Source organism: Epinephelus fuscoguttatus, linkage group LG10 (assembly GCF_011397635.1).
Source record: "Epinephelus fuscoguttatus linkage group LG10, E.fuscoguttatus.final_Chr_v1".
Lineage (NCBI taxonomy): Eukaryota > Metazoa > Chordata > Actinopteri > Perciformes > Serranidae > Epinephelus > Epinephelus fuscoguttatus.
The window spans coordinates 45559064-45575642 of NC_064761.1; the positions used below are offsets into that span (position 1 = coordinate 45559064).

General features: G+C 46.7%; 2 protein-coding genes across 3 annotated transcripts in view; one reads left to right on the plus strand and one right to left on the minus strand.

The window, feature by feature from the left end:
* Positions 1-1440: 1440 nt before the first annotated feature.
* med16 (mediator complex subunit 16) lies at positions 1441-12130 on the minus strand. Its single transcript, XM_049588740.1, has 16 exons — positions 11791-12130; positions 9382-9566; positions 9117-9224; positions 8851-9020; positions 8444-8725; positions 8214-8363; positions 4860-4965; positions 4614-4769; positions 4295-4521; positions 3994-4200; positions 3608-3818; positions 3406-3539; positions 2571-2763; positions 2267-2483; positions 1913-1996; positions 1441-1791 (listed from the first exon to the last, which is right to left on the minus strand). The coding sequence occupies exons 2-16, from the start codon at positions 9518-9520 to the stop codon at positions 1665-1667; spliced, it is 2511 nt and encodes an 836-aa protein (XP_049444697.1). The 5' UTR covers positions 9521-9566; positions 11791-12130; the 3' UTR covers positions 1441-1664.
* Positions 12131-13557: 1427 nt separating this feature from the next.
* Positions 13558-16579, plus strand: part of tmem259 (transmembrane protein 259) — a 27621-nt gene continuing 24599 nt past the window's right edge. For both annotated transcript variants that reach the window (XM_049587862.1, XM_049587863.1), the window contains exons 1-2: positions 13558-13934; positions 15150-15561. In XM_049587862.1, the coding sequence (XP_049443819.1) occupies positions 15340-15561 (222 nt within the window). In that variant the 5' untranslated portion in view covers positions 13558-13934; positions 15150-15339. The remainder of the gene's footprint in view (positions 13935-15149; positions 15562-16579) is intronic.

Below are 16579 nucleotides of genomic sequence, written 5' to 3' on the forward strand. Positions count from 1 at the left end.
ACAAACCAAACACTGACTCTTGATAGACACATTCATGTGTTCATAATCAGCTGCTGTGTGTGTTTCTGAGAGGAAGAGACCTCTGAGGACAATTCAGCTCCTCAACAATCAGCACTGAAAGAATTCTGACCAGGAGAACTTTCAGATGGTTGTAATCTGTAATCTGTAATCTGTAATCTGTAATCCTCACTGGAGCTTTAATGATAATGTCTGATGGATCTGACTGCACTCAGTGTGAACGTGACGACAGCTCGTATCTGATCTGCTGTGACTCTGAGTTTAACCTTTAACCTCCAGAGTCAAACCTGAGAGGTCAACATGAGGCCGACGCCTCTGATCGAAGGCTGATCCACTTTATATATTTCCATATATTGATACTGTAGTGTGAGTTTATACATTAAGAGGAGTTCATGAACAGACAGCGTTGGCTAGCTCGTTACAAAGGTGTCTGATGTTACGTCCACATTAAATGATATTCTGTGTGGACACACATGACTTTTTACAATTCCTATGATGATGAATTACCTTTCAGCACATCAGTAAGTCAGTTCATGTAATCCAAGCACACACTCCTCTGCTGAGCGTCCAGCAGCCATTACAGCCTGAATATACACATTAGAATTAACCAAAGACGAAACTTTATAAACTCACGGATTTAAAAATGACTCACTGCAATCAGTTAAGAAATATAAACATGACAGTGCTTTGTACATTTTATTTGGCGCTCACACCGACACCTCAACTGTCCCTTTCTGCCACCAGTTTGGCTCCACCCACAAAATACGTCATCAGTGTTTACAAACACAAAGAGTCTGTAGAAGAGGGTTTTTTTTGACAGCCTCAGTCTGTAGAGTCGTCTCCTGCTATCGGGTCACGTTGTTCGTGGACAAACTAAACTCTGTGAGCTGTAGCTCAGCAGGTGGAGTGTGTGTCCTGTGGAGGCGGAGTCTTCAGCAGCAGGTTTCATACACACCTGGGGAGAACCTGTACAGGCTGAGAGGTATATTCTCCCGAGTGGACGTTTGTGCCAAATTTAAAGAAATTACCTCCAGCTGTTGTAATGTGAGACATCGTGTTCACGAACATGGGACGGACATAACCAAACACGTACTGTCTGTGGCGTGGAGCCAGAAGAACTCCTTCGCTGTTTGTTTCTCTCCACTTTAAACTTAACTGCTGATTTCTCCTCTGCTCAGAACGTCGCCACCAAAACTGCATCCACACACTGAGGCGCCACACTACTGTCATCACATGACCACAGCCTGACAACACTTCCTGTCTTTTGTCCAAACACTCAGACCGTCCAGTGTTTGGTTCAGAGATGACAAGCGTCCAGCAGTCGGGACGGACAAGACCGACGTGACAAGGTCCCAAGGGTTTCACAGGAGGTCAAATCTGTGATTCTGAACTCAGTCAATAAAACAACAGGAAGCAACAAGCTTTTATTCTGACCGTTTATTACAACGTAAAATACAAAACAAACTTTATTTACACAAAGAAAACCTGAACCATCAGGTCCATTACACTGAGGACCACAACACGTCTCTGGATCCTGGAATCTGGACCAGTTCACACTAGTTAGACCAGTTCAGACTCTTTAACAGAAAACAACAACCAGTTTGTGTGGTGCGTTCAGGTGTGTGTTCAGGTGTGTCATGGTGTGTTCAGGTGAGTGTCGGGGGTATCCTCCTCCACAGACCTCCACACAGACAGTTTTTGATCCAGCGCTGCTCCCACTGCTTCATGGCGTTCGTCTTGTTTGGAGAGCGAAGCATTGTCACGCAGCCGCACCTGAACACATCACACAACATTTAACATGTTTAAACATGTCTCATGTTTCCTAGAACACGTCTGAAGGCTGCAGCTGATGGAACAGATGAATGTGCTGTGACTTCACTTCCTGTGGACTCACCTGGTGCAGGCCTTGCTCTCCTCAGTGGGACAGACGCCCATGTGAACGCAGCGCAGGTTATCCATCTTCTGAGAGCCGGGACTCCTGCGCACACACACGCACACACACACACACACACACACACACACACACACACACACACACGCACACACACACACACACACACACACACACACACACACACACACACACACACACACACACACACACACACACACACACACACACACGCACATACGCGCACACACATGCACACACATGCACACACACACACACACACACACACACAGATCAGGGTCAGGGTCAGATTCAGATTCAGAGTCAGGTTCCGGTTCAGATTCAGGTGTGGCTCACCTGGTGAAGACCTCCAGGGGGGCTGCGGCGCCCCCTCCTGGCAGAGACGAAGCCTTTCCAAACTGCAGCCTGAGCGGGTGTTTCCCCTGCAGCTTGACGATGACGCCGTCGTTCACGGGGAGCCAGTCCATACTGGGAACCAGCAGCTGACTGGGCAGCAGGCAGCACTCGTCTATCAGGGTCTCATCAGGATCCTGGGGTGGTCCGTCGTCCCGTGCTGAGACAGAGACCGACAGATACAGGTGAGACACTGACCAATAACCGATCAGCTGAGGATCAATAAGGTGTGATGGGGGTTCCTCACAGCAGAGCCACAGCTTGGTGAGCAGTCTGAATAGCAGCTGCATGCTGTCCTGGTTGTCTGACGTGGCGGTGAAGGTGGGCAAACAGCCTGGCTTCAGCAGACCCCAGATCCGGATCATCACCAGCATCTCCCTCAGCATCCCCAGAGATGCCCCGTCCCTCATGAAGCCGAACCCAGGACGCACCATGGAGCCCTGCAGGACCGCCACAAACCCGGAGAACACCATCAGGTCAGTCTGCTTTAATGTTGTGGTTTAACCCATCACCTGTCTCCTGCTCTATGAGGACCGCAAGCTTTAACAGGACCGAATGAACCGATCATAGTCAGATATTTACAGACCAGGAGCTGACTGGATGTCTCCCAGTGGGTTCTAGTCTTTTGTTTTTGGTTCTAGATGGTTCCCTTTTCTAGTCTTTTGCTTCAGCATGGAAAATGTGTGGTAGCTTCTTATCTCCTCATCTCTGTCTGTCTCTTTGTAGTCGTTTTCTGTCTCTTTGAAGTCCTTTTCTGTCCCTCTATGGTTCTTTTCAGTCTCTCTGAGGTCATTTTCTGTCTCTTTGTAGTCGTTTTCTGTCTCTTTGAAGTCCTTTTCTGTCCCTCTATGGTTCTTTTCGGTCTCTCTGAGGTCATTTTCTGTCTCTTTGTAGTCGTTGTCTGTCTCTTTGAGTGCATCCTCTGTCTCTTTGTGGTCGTTTTCTGTCTCCTTGTGGTCGTTTTCTGTCTCTTTGTGGTTGTTTTCAGTCTCTCTGAAGTCCTTTTCTGTCCCTCTATGGTTCTTTTCTGTCTCTTTCTGTCCCCAAGAAGGAACAGTGGCTGTAGGTTCTGGTTAGCTCACCTGGTTGGGCAGGTTGGCAAGCAGGTAGAGGACAAAGTCCCCCACCCACTGGATGAGCTGCTGCAGGGACTGAAGCGGTGGACCGTCCAACACGAACTCCTCCGTCTTCAGATTGATCATCACCTTATCGATATCTGAGGAGACACAGCAATCAGTCTCTGATCATCAGTATTCAATGTCTCCTGCCCCCCAGGTGTCTCACCTGTGTCCATGTTTTTGGCGCAGATCTCAGTCAGTCGGTCTCCTGGACTCTTGTCTGGTGTGTTGAGGACGTGCGGTCTCAGCAGAGACTTTAAGGTGGAGCTGATGGCGATCAGCAGCAGTTTGGCGTGGAAGTCACAGGCGCGAGCCGCGGTCGCCGTGGAGAGTTTACAGAGAGACGCTTTCACCGCCACGATGCGCGTGGCCAGAACCTGGGACAGACATCATACAGGTACACTGAGGCATCATGGGAGGTGTAGTTTAGGAAAATAGAAAAGACTGACTCTCCTGCAAATGGTGAGCTAACGAGTCAACGAGTCTTCAGACGTTAATGAACCAGCTGCTGTTGAACCCCCCCCCCCCGTTCTCTGCTCATGCCTTGCTGACCTGCTGCAGTGCCTGGTTCTGCCTCATGTACTCCTCATGCAGCTTCTCCACCAGATTGTGGACCATGGTGGGCTGGACGTGCAGCAGGACGTCCCACCAGTCGTAGCCTGTTACCATGCAGTACTCCAGCAGGAACAGTAGGTGGCGCAGCGTCGTGTTCATCTCCAGCACCTGACCCATAGAGGGCGACACCCGCAGCATGTGGAGCTAAGGAGGGAATTACAACAATCGTTTAACCAGCCCGCAGACGAACCGTCCATGGAGGCATCCTGCTCGCAGGCGCACAGCTCTGCATCCTCACCTTGCCGTGGTTGTCGACTCCGGCCAGCGCCAGTGAGGTCCAGGAGAACTGCAGGGCCTTGAAGTGGAGGGCGGGGCCTCCGGTTCTCTGGCGTTTGATGGCGGACTCATCTCCAGGTCTCTGAGCGGAGGAGGACGAGGCCGAGGAACCGTAGAAGACCCCCATGGTGTGGAGGGACAGACGGTGGAGGATCTGAATACTGCCGTCATGGAAGGCCAGAGCCAGACCTGCAAAGACAGGAGAGAACCAAACCTCAGACAGACCGTGGGTCACATGGTTGTAACACAGCTGAAAGACAGACAGGGAGTGTTCTCCTCACCCAGTCCAGGACAGAACTTGGTGTCTGACGCCACCTTCAGGTCGGTGTTGGAGATGGAGATGGGCAGTTTGGGCAGAGCGACGGCCGACACTCGCTCCAGGTCGCTGGTTGTTGTCAGGATCCTCCACTTCAGGATGGTCGGTTGCTTCTCCCCGACTGCACGCAGGAGGAGGTCAGAGGTCAAACATCCATCACTGAGCAGGAACCTCACTTAGAACCTCAGTTAGACCCAGTTACAACTCTTACCGACTGGTGATCGGTGCTGGAAGATGTTGTTGACAGGAAGTCCCTCCTTCCTCAGAGACCAGCACTCCACGATGCTCCCGCTCTGATTGGACGCACACAGCAGAACCTACAACACACACACACACACACACACACACACACACACACGTTCTGTCAGGTTATTTGGTTCTGTGTAATCAACTCAACTGTGACCTGTTCATGTTCTACTATTCTCAGATGTGTTGGGATGACCTCCTGAAATCCACTGGAATTAGCTTATAGTGGTTCTACTCATGACCTGTTCATAGAACTCTGTGGTTCTGTTGGTTCTCCCCGTGGTTTTCCGCATGGTTCTCCCTGTGGTTCTATTGGTTCTCCCTATGGTTCTCCCTGTGGTTTTCCCTGTGGTTCTATTGGTTCTCCTTGGGGTTCTCCCTATGGTTCTCCCTGTGGTTTTATTGGTTCTCCCTGGGGCTCTGTTGGTTCTCTCTGTTGCTCTATTGGTTCTCCTTGGGGTTCTATTGGTTCTCCCTGGGGTTCTATTGGTTCTCCCTGTGATTCTATTAATTCTCCTTATGGTTCTATTGGTTCTCCCTATGGTTTTCCCTGTGGTTCTATTGGCTCTCCCTGTGGCTCTATTGATTCCCTCTGGGATTCTATTGGTTCTCCCTATGGTTCTCCTTGTGGTTCTCTCTGTGTCTCTTGTGGTTCTCCCGATTCTCCCTTTGGTTCTCCCTGTGGTTCTATTGGTTCTCCCTGTGGTTCTCCTTGGGGTTCCATTGATTCTCCATGTGGTTCTACTGGTTCTTCCTATGGTTCTCCCTGTGGCTCTTTAGGTTCTCCCTGTGGTTCTCCCAGTTGCTCTGTTGGTTCTCCCTGTGGTTCTATTGGTTCTCCTTGGGGTTCCATTGATTCTCCCTGTGGTTCTCTTTGTGGCTCTTTAGGTTCTCCCTGTGGTTTTATTGGTTCTCCCTATGGTTCTCCCTGTGGTTCTCTTTGTGGCTCTTTAGGTTCTCCCTGTGGTTCTACTGGTTCTCCCTGTGGTTCTCCCTGTGGTTCTATTGGTTCTCCCTATGGTTCTCTCTGTGGCTCTTTAGGTTCTCCCTGTGGTTTTATTGGTTCTCCCTATGGTTCTCCCTGTGGTTCTATTGGTTCTCCCTATGGTTCTCCCTGTGGTTCTATTGGTTCTCCCTGTGGTTCTATTGGTTCTCCTTGGGGTTCCATTGATTCTCCCTGTGGTTCTCTTTGTGGCTCTTTAGGTTCTCCCTGTGGTTTTATTGGTTCTCCCTATGGTTCTCCCTGTGGTTCTACTGGTTCTCCCTGTGGTTCTCCCTGTGGTTCTATTGGTTCTCCCTATGGTTCTCTCTGTGGCTCTTTAGGTTCTCCCTGTGGTTCTATTGGTTCTCCCTGTGGTTCTCCCTGTGGTTCTATTGGTTCTCCCTGTGGTTCTACAAAGCAGCAAAAAGCACGCACATCCATGAACAAATTTGTGCAGGTGCTGAGCTCAAAAATGTGGAAAGCTGAGCAGGTAAAGAAAAGGCTCGCACACTGCAGGGCTCCTCTTCAGCTGCCGCTCTTCATCAGGTCATGACAGGTCATGACCTGATGAAGAGCGGCAGCTTGAAACGTCATCATTTTATCCACCTAATTTTCAAACACGGAAGTAAATAGTGATCAACTTCCGTTTTTTTGTGCGTGACTTCCAGTCAGCCGCTTTCCCTTACCGGAGCTAACGGTGCAAGCTAATTTTTTTTTCAATTTTCAGTTGTTTATGTTAGTCAATCAGTTAGTTAGTTAGTTAGTCTGTGTATTTTATATAGATAACTGTGCCCACGTTTCCGTTATCCGGTAATTGCCGGTAAAAATAATTCCCTCTAAACGCGAATAAATCGCACATCAATCATAAACTATGAACCAAAAAAGCACAATCTATCCCCAGTGAGACAAACTGCTTGATCCCCGTCTCCAGTGTACCAGCAGAGAACCTGCAGAACCGAATCAGTGAAAAAACACACCGGGCTACACAGCCTCTCTACCTGAGCAGCTGAAGCTGCGGCTCACACCCTCGACACACAGACGGTGCTTCTGCATGCCAGCCACACGTGTGCTCAACTGTGAGAAATAAATATGTGAGGTGTACGCTGCTTTTCTATCTTTTTTCCCTTTTCTTTCTTTCTTTCTGTCGGCGACATACACTCCTAACACAGGACGGGTTGTTTTATTTGACTGAGCTGATCATTAAGCCATAGTGATGCGCGGATCGGCTCTGATAGCACCTGAATCAGCATGTACGCATCAACCATCCAGCCGTTACAACATGATTGAGCTAGCAAAGCAGTTTTGTGTTGCTATGTGTGGTATTTATTCAGTTTTGGGAAATCACGATGTCTAGAAAGCATCAGTGGCTGCAGCTGACAGGGACAGCTAACACTAGCAGCAAAGCTAACATCAGGACGTCATCCGTTAAAAGCCTCCCGTTGTCGGATACGACATGAAACTACTCCAGTTAGCTCAATCATGTTGTATCTAAGACATCCGCTGGAGAAAATATTTTTTTCACAGACAGGTTAATGAGTTATTACAGACACCGATAACGGCTAACGGCTAACAGCTAACGCTTAGCCCAGCTAATCTACGATAACCATGTTATTAATTACAAACAAAACGTGCACACAGAAATAGTAACGTTTGTTCAGTCATTGTGTTTATAGGCTTTACAAACATCAGATTAGTCTACACGGTGATATAGTGACGTGAAAAATGTGATATATACATACATATATAGCTAAACTCAGCAAGGTAAACAACAAGGCGATTCCCATTTACACAGTGGTCAAGAGTGCTGGACCGGAAATGTCGCACAAAAAACCGGAAGCTGGCTGCGTTCTGTCTTGCCTCCGTGTTTCCGTGAAAAATAAGGTGGATTCTGTGAATAAATTGCACTGAAGAGGAGCCCTGCAGCGTGCGAGCCTTTTCTTTACCTGCTCAGTTCTCCCTGTGGTTCTCCCTGTGGTTCTCTCTATGGTTCTACTGGTTCTCCCTGTGGTTCTCCCTATGGTTCTACTGGTTGTCCCTGTGGTTCTCCCTGTGGTTCTCCCTGTGGTTCTACTGGTTCTCCCTGTGGTTCTCCCTATGGTTCTACTGGTTGTCCCTGTGGTTCTCCCTGTGGTTCTCCCTATGGTTCTACTGGTTCTCCCTGTGGTTCTCCCTGTGGTTCTCCCTATGGTTCTACTGGTTGTCCCTGTGGTTGTCCCTGTGGTTGTCCCTGTGGTTCTCCCTATGGTTCTACTGGTTGTCCCTGTGGTTCTCCCTGTGGTTCTCCCTATGGTTCTACTGGTTCTCCTTGTGGTTCTATTGGTTCCCCCTCATGATTACCTGCTCAGAGTTCTCTCTGGTAAGGAACTTGAGGTGGGTGACAGCGGGGTACTTCTCCCTCCTCATGGGGTCGGTGGTGCAACGCAGGAACAGAGACGGTAAGAGTTCCGTGTCGATGCGACACTTCTCGCTGACCACGCTCACGACCACCTGAACACACAGAACATGTTTGTTACTACTGACACTGATGAAGGTCCGAGGTCAGGTGATCATCAGGTTCTGGTTCTCACTTTATAGAACTGGACGGGGGACGAGCTGCTGCCGTCGGTCGCCGCCACCACGATGTTCCCTCCTCCGGTAAAGGCGATGTCAGCCAATGCCACACGTCCTCTCAGCCGGCACAGACTCTCGCTGGCCGTCAGCAGAGCGCCGCCTGGCTTCAATAGAGACACAGTGACCAAACCGCTGACCGTCACTGCCATCCAGCCCTCCATCGGCTTCCCGCCAAACAGAGTCAGAGATGGAGAGAACTTCACTCGAGAGAACTTCTCCCCGAAGTTTGTGGAACCTGACTGAAACAAGAACCCTGATTTATTTAGCTGTTCAATGTCAACAGGTGAACGTATGACACACTTGTGTTTATAAATCTGTAACGTGTCACGTGTTTTACATGTATGAGTATATCAGGTGGCCTTACCATCTCCACGTGCAGCGCCAGCTTCACGCCGTTGTGCAGCCAGCTCAGAGCAACGATGGGATCTCCGTCCAGAGAGCTGGACAGGACGCTCTCCCAGCTGTTCACCAGGTGATCCGACATCGACCAGCATTTAATCTGCCCGTCGCCGTCTGCGGACAGCAGCCGCGAACCTCAACATGCCAACATGCCAAGACACACGTCAATCAATGGATTAACAATAACGTCTATACACATCAACAGATCACCACTGTTAGTGTAAACCTAACCTGATTGGTCCCACTCCAGACAGGAAATGACCTCAGTGTGTCCAGAGTTGATGGAGTAAACGTCCCAGGGATGCTCCGTGTCGATGATGTGGATCATGTGACTGACATCTGAAACACACACACACACACAAAAAACACAGAAGTGTGATGTGGGCGTGTTTGCACGTGTGATGTAGGCATGTCCCCATGTGTGATGTAGGCATGTCCCCATGTGTGATGTGGGCGTGTCTGTGGGTGTAATGTGGGGGTGTCTGCAGGTGCGCACCTTTGTCATCGTCATCGTTCTTCAGGTCGGTGGTGAAGGCCACCAGGTTCCTGCAGGACCAGGAGCAGACCAGAGGGATGGAGGGACAGTGGGTGCTCTTGGGACGCTTCTCCCACTCACACACATACGCCAACTCCATGATGTCACCAGAGAAGAAGAACCTGGAGGCCAGGAGGACGTCTCACCTGAGGACACACCCACACAGGTGACTCACACACGGTCAGGTTTAAATTAAAACAACAGGCGACCAAAGTTCTTCACAGAGACATTAAAATATTAGGATAAATTGAATCACCTTTATTTTCTCATTAATTATTAAAGGTTCCGATTTTAAAGCTGATGTTGTGACATCTGTTATTAACTGAAATATTAAAAACATAATGTTATGTTGTTAACTGTGATTATTAATACTGAAAACATGAGAACAAAGAAATTCTGTTAATAACAAAACTCTGATGTTTCACACCTGAAGGTCTGTTTTTATAACTACAAAGATTCAGACAGAAACACAGTCTGAGCTGAATCAAAGCAGACTTCAGACTCCAGCTCATTAATACACACATGGTAGTTAGCATGCTGCTAATGTTAGCGCACCTTTTTTTAAAAAAAACTTTATCGAACAGTTTATAATTACAACAAAAATACACATCCAAGGGGCGTCGGTGGCTTAGTGGATAGAGCAGGCGCCCCATGTACAAAGCTGTTGCCACAGCGGCCCAGGTTCGAGTCCAACCTGTGGCCCTTTGCTGCATGTCACCCCACACTCACCTGTCCTGTCAATTAAAGGCTAAAAATGCCATAAAAAATATCTTAAAAAAAAAACAACTCGTCCATCATTTTATCAAATGGTCATAAAAAAAGAGAAAAAAAGGACGTCAGCCAAAGTGAAGGGAATAATGAAATCTTTAACAGAAAGTAAACAAATAAATAAATTAATAAATTAAATTTAAACAACATGAATAATACAAAATAGAGTTATTGGATCTTCATGTAAAGTGGGAATGAAGGAAAAGAAGGAATTTACAGAATGACAGAAATTCATGACAGAAGGGTTCATTTACCCGTCAGAACTATGAAACATGTGAACTGAATGTAACTGGTACGTTCGTCTGTTGAAACCGTTCTTCCATCTGTTTCCAGAAAAGTTGTAAACGACCACAGGCTGAGAAAACGTGTCTGTGGCGTCGGTCCCATCCTGTCCCGTCTGCTGTCACTAATGTTGACCAGCAGTGACCACTAAGTGTCCATGATATACTCCTGACAGTGTCAGACTGGATCCTGTGTGTTTGTGTTGTGATGTCTGTTTCTCAGATTTCCACTCAGAGACATTAAAGTTTACTTTATCAATATCTGAACTGTTAAAGGAACAAACATTGTTCTCAAAGTTAAAGCTCTACAGAGTGACTGGAAGAATTTATGTTATTCATTATTTGAAATGAATATCTCTGCCTGTGGGCGGCACGGTGGTGTGGTGGTTAGCACTCTCGCCTCACAGCAAGAGGGTTGCCGGTTCGATCCCGGGCATGGGAGCCCTTCTGTGCGGAGTTTGCATGTTCTCCCCGTGTCAGCGTGGGTTCTCTCCGGGCACTCCAGCTTCCTCCCACAGTCCAAAGACATGCAGATTGGGGACTAGGTTAATTGATAACTCTAAATTGTCCATAGGTGTGAATGTGAGTGTGAATGGTTGTCTGTCTCTATGTGTCAGCCCTGCGATAGTCTGGCGACCTGTCCAGGGTGAACCCTGCCTCTCACCCAGTGTCAGCTGGGATAGGCTCCAGCCCCCCCGCGACCCTCAAGAGGATGAAGCGGTTAGAAGATGAATGAATGAATGAATGAATCTCTGCCTGTGGGTAACGCTGCTGAATCATTTATGGATTCTGTTTTTAATTTAAGGATACATCTCTCTACTGAAGTGGATGGATTCAGATCGTCTCATCTGACTGTTCTTACTTTATCAGTGAATTAAAGCCTCCTGTGTGTGACCATCTGTCAGTGTTGATGCTGAATGACTTTTATCACTTCTCTGGTCAGAGGTCAGAATTATTTACCAGCGAGGTTAAAAATGTTTGTTGTGACAGAAAAAAAATCTAAATTAATGCAGCAAGTTCTCATTTGTATCCACCAGCTGTGAAACAGACCAGATATCTGCTCTTTATGAAACACTGAAATCTTTAATAATAATGTGCCTGCTGTTATTGTTAAATGTTATCATCACACTGCAGAAGGAAACTGAAGCCTCAAACAGACTGGAGGATATTTTCTGGAGAGATTTAAATCACTTTAGTTTTATTGTAATTAAATATATTCCAGCCAGCTGATTCAGTGTTCCGTCATAATTCATGAGATTAATAGGTTTTATAAAAGCCTGGTGTCAGACAGTGTGTCGGCTGCAGAACAACGTTAGCTCACCTCTCTGTCACTTCCGGTCCGGTGACGTAGGTTGGATTAAAATAACTCCGTGTTTCCTGATAAAGGAACGTTCAACAAAAAGAACATGGAGAGTAATACTGTATAATAACTCTGATATTCGCTGGTGAACTGAATCAAACCTTCCGCAGAGGCTTCAGTTGAACAAAGTGTGAGGACCCCTCCGCTCACAGAGCTGTCTCTGCAGGTGCCTGACTGTAATCATCTCAGAGACTAGGACTCGGGATTAAATCTGTGACTCGTGTTTGACCTGATGCGAAAAGTTCTCTGTGACATGTTCTGATAATGTGACCACAGTCCGTGTCCCTGATGGTCCTCTGCAGTCTGTGTTCAATCCAACATGGCGCCGGGGGGGCAGCCTCCTACTGGTCCCGAGCTCTGGTCCCTGAGCGCAGACTGCCAGGCTTTCACAGTTGTATTCATTAACATGTTCAGGTTCATTTACATTATTGGGTCAAATTAAAAGCAAATGGACTAAACCTTCCCACCAGATGTCTTTTAGAGCAGCATTGGGAACTAACAGGTGCAGCAACAACAAAACCAAACTTCGTGAACTCCATGAGGCAAAAAGCATATGAAGTGGGAATTCTGAACCTGAGAGTGGGACCAACTATCTGCTGGCCTTCCATTCCTCAGTGGTTGTGGCCTGAGCCTGATATAGACCTGGGCATCCTTGATCTGATCAGGGAACAGATAGCAGGAGACATAGCTAATGCAGTCATGGAGCATCTAAAGGAAGGGTGGGGAAACAGCGTTAAAATCTTTACTGATGTTTCCAGAGACTCCTCCACAGGGAGAGCAGCATTTGCAGTGTTTGTGTGGGAGGACAAAAAAGGGAATGGGAGGAGGCTTCCTGACCATTCGTCAGTCTTTACAGCAGAGCTGTTTGCCATCTTGTGTGCACTCAGGTGGATTGAAAAGTCAAGACCTCAGCCAGTAGTAATATGTAGTGACTCTCTTTCAGCTTTGCAAGCCATAGAACACCGCAAGTCCAAGGCCCATCCAGAGATGTTAATAGAAGTAATGATGGCAATATTCAGAATTCATACATTGGGGAGCAGTGTGGGGTTTATGTGGGTTCCAGCCCATGTTGGAATCCAGGGGAATGAAGTAGCAGATGAGTTTGCAAAAAAAGCATTACAGAATGAAAAGGTTGAAGTATCCATTACTATCGGTGTAATGGAGTCATATTCAATAATCCAGCAAGAAATAACTAAGGCTTGGCAACGAGTGTGGGACAGGGGACTTATAGGAAGACGTTTATATACTGTTCGACCATCTGTAGCTCATTGGACTCTACCAAACCTACAGGGGTAGGTTGGGCTCTACCAAATCTACAGGGGTAACAGAAAGGATCAGGTTAAGTTACTGAGATTGAGTCATTGTGGGCTAAAGAGTGGGCTGGCCCTGATTAAAAAACATCATGATGGGAAGTGCCAGTGTGTCCAAGCAGAGACAGTGAGGCATGTCCTCCTAACATGCACCATCTATAAAGAACAAAGGAAGAAACTGTACAGTGACCTTACAGACATGAGAGAAACCATCTTCAATATATAAACTCTACTAGCTCAAGGAGACCAGGAACGAACTAAGAAACTGGTGGAATGTCTTCCGTCCACTGATGGATTTAAGGTCTAAATAAATACTGACTTTCGACTGTGGGGGGCAGCAATACGCCTTTGGTGCGTCTGGTCTGCCTCATCAAAAGAAGAAGAAGAAGACAGACAGAACTCAGGGCGAAAGCGCCCATTGACTGTAGGACCCGTATTTCCGCTCTGGTCTTGTTTCCGTCTCCAAACAGCAGCCGTCAGTCCGCTGTTAGCCGCTGATAGCCGAGAGTTGAGTCGCCTCGGGTTCGTCTGAACAAACTGAGATGAGTCCGCACACGGTCACCGGGACCTGCTAGCTACCAGCTGCTTATACCGCTGCTCCTCGAAAGGCTAACTAGCTGTTAGCTGCTAGCACCTGTAGCGTTACCTTCCTGTGAAACGGAGCCTGCTAACAGAGCTAAGAGGCTAGCTGCTGCGTTTCTCAATCTGTTTGTTTGTTTATTTGTTTGTTTACTCTGATGAAAACACCGGAAAGGAGCCGCGAGCATGGACACACACTTGTCGAGCAAATAACAGGTAACCCAGCTACATGCTGACCTTACGGCTAGTGTCAGCAACGACATAAAAAGAGTTAGCTGCATGCTAATCCAGAGTTATTAACGTTAGCTTCGAGGCCCCAAAACAACGTCTACTTTCACTTCTACTGCTGCTGATACACCAGCAGAGACAACAGGCCCCAAAATATCATGTACTTGTACTGCCGTTACTTCTGCTAAGGTTACGTTACTTTAACTAATTACACAGAGTAACACACGTACTGTGAAGTATTTGAATACATGATGAAGTATCTCAGTACTTCAGACACCGGCCAGCTGACAGTATCAAATGATTGTATTAATGTGTGTTGAATGAAGTGGATGGAGCTGAAATTATCAATGACAGTCAGTACTGATCATCAATTGATTATTGTTTATGTCTGGGCACTCCTGAAGACAGAAAACAGAGAAAAAGGAAATGTTCACATCACTACTTTCATGACTGGTTGATTAGTTGGTCGGTCGTTTTGTTGATGAGTCGATTTGATTTGTTGATTAGTTGATCACTTTATTGGCAGGAAGTGAGGACTGAGTGGTTTCAGTTATTTTCGTGGTTTAAACTATAATGTATAATATAGCATAATATAAACTTTATGCTATATATGTTTGTTGATGATTTGATGCTGATCTCTGTGTGTCAGTAAACTGAACCAACTGGAGACGTTACTGCCAAAAATACATGTAAACTCCATGATTAATCGATTGATTGAGAAAATAATCTTCAGAAAATCGATACAAAAAAAGTTTCATCCCTTTTTAAAGGAGCTGGAATCAGGGGAATGAAAATATTGCATAAACAAAGTTAGTTTGATTAGTTTTCTGTCCATAGACTGACTGATTGGTTTTCTCTGAGCTGTTTTTATTTGAAGACTGATTGAAAGGATGAATTGATGATCAAAAGAATTGATTGTTATTCTGACAGAGTTTATGTGAACAGAGAATCAGTTTGAGTTCAGGTGTCAGAACACGAGAACAAACATCACAGTAACAACCTGATCAGTAAATACATAGAACAGATCTGAGATTAATCAGTAGTCAATAATGTCAGTGTTTGATTGATTGATCTGCAGTTAGTGGGTTTAGCTCACTGTGGCGTTCAGGTGTGTCATTAATGGATTAAAGGTTTCAGTTTTTGGCTCAATCACCATCTGTTACAATCAATTCATTAATCAGTTTTTCATTGGTTCATCCTCAGCATCACCTGTTGGAAGAAATTGAGTCCATCAGCTCTCAGCTCGCTGTGAATCAGACTCTGGACACCTTCATCACCTGACTTGAGATCAGAGTCTTCCCTTTGCCCTGAGGTCACCTCCCAGCCGCCATGCTGACCTAGAGTCAGCTGATAGTTTGTGCAGTTTGAGCAGAATCATCCAGAGACAGAGATCATGTCTGAGAATCAGGCCAACAACAACAACGTCCCTCTCAACAACAACAACAACAACAACATGGGACCCAACCGCATCCGAAACCCCAACATCAACCAGAACCCCCTCATCAACGTAAGAGACCGCCTCTTCCACGCCCTCTTCTTCAAAATGGCCGTCACATACGCCCGACTGTTTCCTCCGTCCTTCAGGAGAGTCTTTGAGTTCTTCGTCCTGCTCAAGGTGAGAGACAAAATATCTTCTGTATAAGTAAAGACCTGACACAACATGTCTTCTGTACAGGTAAAGACCTGACACAACATGTCCTCTGTACAGGCAAAGACCTGACACAACATGTCTGCTGTACAGGTAAAGACCTGACACAACATGTCTTCTGTACAGGCAAAGACCTGACACAACATGTCTTCTGTACAGGCAAAGACCTGACACAACATGTCTGCTGTACAGGTAAAGACCTGACACAACATGTCTACTGTACAGGTAAAGACCTGACACAACATGTCTTCTGTACAGGTAAAGACCTGACACAACATGTCTTCTGTACAGGCAAAGACCTGACACAACATGTCTTCTGTACAGGCAAAGACCTGACACAACATGTCTGCTGTACAAGTAAAGACCTGACACAACATGTCTTCTGTACAGGTAAAGACCTGACACAACATGTCTGCTGTACAGGTAAAGACCTGACACAACATGTCTTCTGTACAGGTAAAGACCTGACACAACATGTCTTCTGTACAGGTAAAGACCTGACACAACATGTCTTCTGTACAGGTAAAGACCTGACACAACATGTCTACTGTACAGGTAAAGACCTGACACAACATGTCTTCTGTACAGGTAAAGACCTGACACAACATGTCTTCTGTACAGGCAAAGACCTGACACAACATGTCTACTGTACAGGTAAAGACCTGACACAACATGTCTTCTGTACAGGCAAAGACCTGACACAACATGTCTTCTGTACAGGCAAAGACCTGACACAACATGTCTACTGTACAGGTAAAGACCTGACACAACATGTCTTCTGTACAGGTAAAGACCTGACACAACATGTCTTCTGTACAGGCAAAGACCTGACACAACATGTCTTCTGTACAGGTAAAGACCTGACACAACATGTCTACTGTACAGGCAAAGACCTGACACAACATGTCTTCTGTACAGGTAAAGACCTGACACAACATGTCTTCTGTACAGGCAAAGACCTGACACAACATGTCTACTGTACAGG

Excerpts from the sequence above, each read along its gene's own strand:
- med16 (XM_049588740.1), bottom strand. The coding sequence starts at position 9,520 with ATGGAGTTGGCGTATGTGTGTGAGTGGGAGAAGCGTCCCAAGAGCACC. Across the intron at positions 8,364-8,443 it reads CCCCCGTCCAGTTCTATAAA|GTGGTCGTGAGCGTGGTCAG; the intron begins GTGAGAACCAGA and ends CTGTGTGTTCAG. Across the intron at positions 4,522-4,613 it reads CAAGTTCTGTCCTGGACTGG|GTCTGGCTCTGGCCTTCCAT; the intron begins GTGAGGAGAACA and ends CTGTCTTTGCAG.